This window comes from Malaclemys terrapin, chromosome 10, assembly GCF_027887155.1.
Source record: "Malaclemys terrapin pileata isolate rMalTer1 chromosome 10, rMalTer1.hap1, whole genome shotgun sequence".
In the NCBI taxonomy this organism is placed as follows: Eukaryota; Metazoa; Chordata; order Testudines; family Emydidae; genus Malaclemys; species Malaclemys terrapin.
Genome location: NC_071514.1, coordinates 62,865,034 through 62,868,851, shown reverse-complemented (window position 1 = coordinate 62,868,851; position 3,818 = coordinate 62,865,034). Strand labels below are relative to the sequence as shown.

Here is a 3,818-nt window from a genome sequence, read left to right as displayed (position 1 = left end):
GACCCCAATTTTTAACAATACCTTATCAAATCTGGCTACTTAAATTTATGCTGGTCATATTGAGGACCAGTAATTTAAGGGATTTTATTTTATAAAGTGATGGTAAGAACAAAATATAATACAGAGTAGTTGCGTACACAAAATTTTCAAAAGGGACTAGTGATTTGGGGTGCCTCCATTTTTCAGTGCCAAATTTGAAACATCTTAGAGGGGCCTGATTTTCAGAGAGTGGCTGTTCAGCATGTTCTGAAAATCAGGATCCTTTAAGAAGTCTCAAGTAGGACACCCAAAAGGGAGGCACCTTCCCTAATGTAGCTTAATTCAATCCTATAAACTTCATAGCTAATGCTGCTTGTTTGATTTCTATTTCTTGACTTCCTGCTTTAGTGGTCCTGCGTGAGCCTTTTCACAGACACCCACCTGCTCTGCTCCTCACACAGGCTACCAGCTAGTGCTCTGTACAGCAGCACATTTGTGCTCAAGAGGTTCCTTGTTTCACCCAATCATCTCCAAATCCAGCAGTGACTGATGGACCACAGGAAGCAAAAACCAGAACGAGGGTTGGACTATGGCACCTTACGGGTCAGAATAAACAACGAGACATCTGTCTCGCATAACACAAAGCAGGAGACCAAGAACCGTCTGGCACCCTTTACTAACCTCCGCAAGAAGCACCTCAGCAAGAATCTGAAGGAGGAAAAAAGGGCCTTACAAGAAGAGATCAAGGTCTTTTGGGAGGAGAACAAAGATTTCCATGACGAGATCAAGGCCTTTCAGGAGGAGAACAAAGCCAAGGCCATGGGATTGGAGATTAAGGCCTTCCGAGAAAAGAACAAAAACTTCATAGAAGAGATCAAGGCATTTCTGGAGGACAACAAGGCCTTCCTGGAAGAGATCAAGGCCTTCCAACTGAAAAAGAAAGCTTTCCAGGAACAGCTTAGCACCATTCAAGAAAAGATTGAAGCTTTCCAGGAGAAGATCAAGGTCTCTGAGGAGGAGATTGCGGTCTTTGAGGAAAGGAATGAGGCTTTCAGGGAAACAATCAGGGTCTTCCAGAGAAAAAACAAGGGCTTCCAAGAAAAAAATAAGGCCCTGCGTGAGAAAAACAAAGCCTTGCAGGAAAGGAATGAAGCTGCCCAGGAGAAGAACAATACTTTCTGGAAGGAATACAAAGCTTTCTGGAAGAAGGACAAGGTCTTCTGGGAGGAGGATATGGCCATCTCAAGGGATAAAATGGCCCTCTGGGAAGAGTACATGGTTTTCAGGGAGAATGATCAAAACCTACAAGAGGAAAAAGGAGCTCTTTGGGACATGGTAGAAGTCCTGTGGGATGAGAAATATGCCCTGTGGAAGGAAGTACACAGCCCAGCAGGAGAAGAACAACTATTTCAAGCTGCAGAGAATAATGTTGATGGTGATCATGGCCCAGCTGTACATACTATGACAAACGCACCAGAGGGGCCAAGGCAGGTCTAGAGGAGTACCTTGCTGCCAACCACTGGGTTCTCATGTGTATTGAAACACATATAGATTTGCTCCTTTGACCCCAGAAGCTTAATAAAGTCCTGATGGAGCTTTAGAAAAAGGAAGCGTCAGAGTGTTATTTTACCCTTAGGTATGTTTTTATTACATTTTTTACCTTCAGCTGTGTCATAGTTGGACTGTCAGGTGGGTGCGTTTACAACAACCAAAGTTATTTACTGTCGTTCTAAAAATAGTTGAGAATTGGATACACACACACACACACACAAACTTCCTTGCAGGTCCAGGTTTCCTTAATCCCACTGCAGATGGCTGAAATTCTTTTTAAAAATGTTTACCCAAGAAATGAAACTGCAAAGTCTGATTTCCTATTATTCACATTGCAATTTGTTTATGTTTTTTGTTATTTTCATGTATTCCGATCATTTCCTGATATTTGCAAAATATTCATGGGCAGAGATGGTTGAAATTTTCTGAATTTTGATTATAAATGAAACAAAATGGGATGAAATTTTGCAAATATTTTTGCAAAAATATCATCTCCTTTTTAACCACTCTGTGATGGGGTGTCCACCCCACCCAGGACTGGAAGGGGTTAAGGTGGCTGGGTAGGCTTATTAATTCCACAGGCTGCACCTGGAGGGAGAGCCAGAGAGCAGGGAATTGATGGCAAGCAGGTTCAGTTGAGCGGGAACAGGTGGGGCCTATAAAGCCAGGAAGCAGTCACCAAATAGAGGCTCCTGCTGGGATAGGGCAGTGGTCATACTCTGGGAAGAGGGAGGAGGTATTGCCAGAGAAAGGGGGAAACCAGGAGTGGAGGAAGGAAGCAGTCCAGGGAAGAAGCAGTCAGGGCTGGGAGAGTAAAGCCCAGAACTGCTGGGTTGAGGTTCCCTGGACTAGAACCTGGAATTGAGGCTGGGTCCAGGTTCACCTACCCGCCACTGAAAGAGTTGCACCTGAAGCAGCGAATGGGAAGACTGCCTAAGACTGCTGAAGGAAATACGTTGATATACCCCAGAAGAGGGGAATGCTGAGAGACCTGACTGGATTGTTGAATCATGAAGAGGACGCTGCGGTTCCTGGAGTGAGAGAGGACTGCAGAGAGAGAGAGAAACAGATGGTGTGCAACTGCAGGAAGGGGCATTGACCTTGAGAGCTAATCCCCAGAATGACCAGGAGGGGATGCCAGACAAGCAGTCAGTGGCGCACTCTGTGACACACCCATAGAACTGGTTGAAAAAAATTAAACCCTTCCCTTTCCTCCCGCCCCGAAAAGGATTTTTTGTTGGGTGGGGGAGGTGAAAATTTTCATGAAAAATAATTCCATTTCTCAAATAGCTCTATTCATCAATTTTAGCATGAATACATTATGTACAAAAATTCCTGTTGGAAATGTTTCAGGCATCACTTCTTGTTCTCTGTTCGTTATTGTCCTGGTCTTAAACGTTCCAGTCATCCAATCAGGAAAAAACAATGCCATTACCACTGTCTTCTATTTTCCAGAAGCCGTCAGAACCTTTCCAGAGCAGTAGTTTATATACATAACTAGGCCTTGCATGTTGTATATAGTTAGTAAACATAGTTATTTGGACTGCCCTGGCCCTGTGTGGTTCCTTCATATTATGTTTGTTGCATAAAGAGGAGAAGAACAACAATGACCAATCCTGCAGCACTAATAATGGATAGTGAATCACCAGAGTAATCAGTTTATGAAGCCAAAATCTGCTCATCCCAACTTTTCAGTATATTCTGACAAATAACAAAAACATTCAAAAAAATTAGAATCAGTTGATTCTGGCTTACAAATTATTTGTGAACAGGAAATGGAGTTCAATTCATAACAAATACTGCAACTCAAACATCCTTTCCCTTTCACTGTTAGCCAGGTAGGAATATGTAGCCAAGGAGATGGAGACTTCAGCGGCGGGTTAGAAACAATCACTAACCTATACTCAAAATGCAATTTCCATGGAAGCTGTTCAGCATATGGTATAGCATTTCCAAGAGGAATTCACTAAGTAACACTAGGGTTACCATACATCTGAATTTTCCCGGACATGTCCGGCTTTTTGGTTTTTAAATCACTGTCGGGGAGGAATTTTAAAATATCTAAAAACGTCCAGGATTTTGTCATTATTCTTTTTCCCCCAAAGAAGAATTGATCATTCAAGAAAGAAAGAAAGAAAGTGAATGTTGATCACTCAAGAGAGTGCCTGCTTTTCCCCCCTAGCTCCTAGTGCTTGTGCAGCGAAACAGCTGTTTCACGCAGCTGGGAGGGAGGGGGGAGGAGGCCAGGGTGGGGATTTGGGGAAGGGGTCCAATGGGGTAGGGAGAGG

General features: G+C 43.4%; 1 protein-coding gene across 1 annotated transcript; it reads left to right on the top strand.

Annotated features, from left to right (window-relative positions):
* The first annotated feature begins 528 nt into the window (after positions 1-528).
* Positions 529-1,476, top strand: LOC128844295 (coiled-coil domain-containing protein 70-like). The gene has a single exon (XM_054041888.1). It carries the CDS (start codon positions 529-531, stop codon positions 1,474-1,476), a length of 948 nt encoding a protein of 315 aa, XP_053897863.1.
* The last annotated feature ends 2,342 nt before the right edge of the window (positions 1,477-3,818 follow it).

Coding starts and splice junctions, on each gene's coding strand:
- LOC128844295 (XM_054041888.1), top strand. CDS start 529: ATGGACCACAGGAAGCAAAAACCAGAACGAGGGTTGGACTATGGCACC.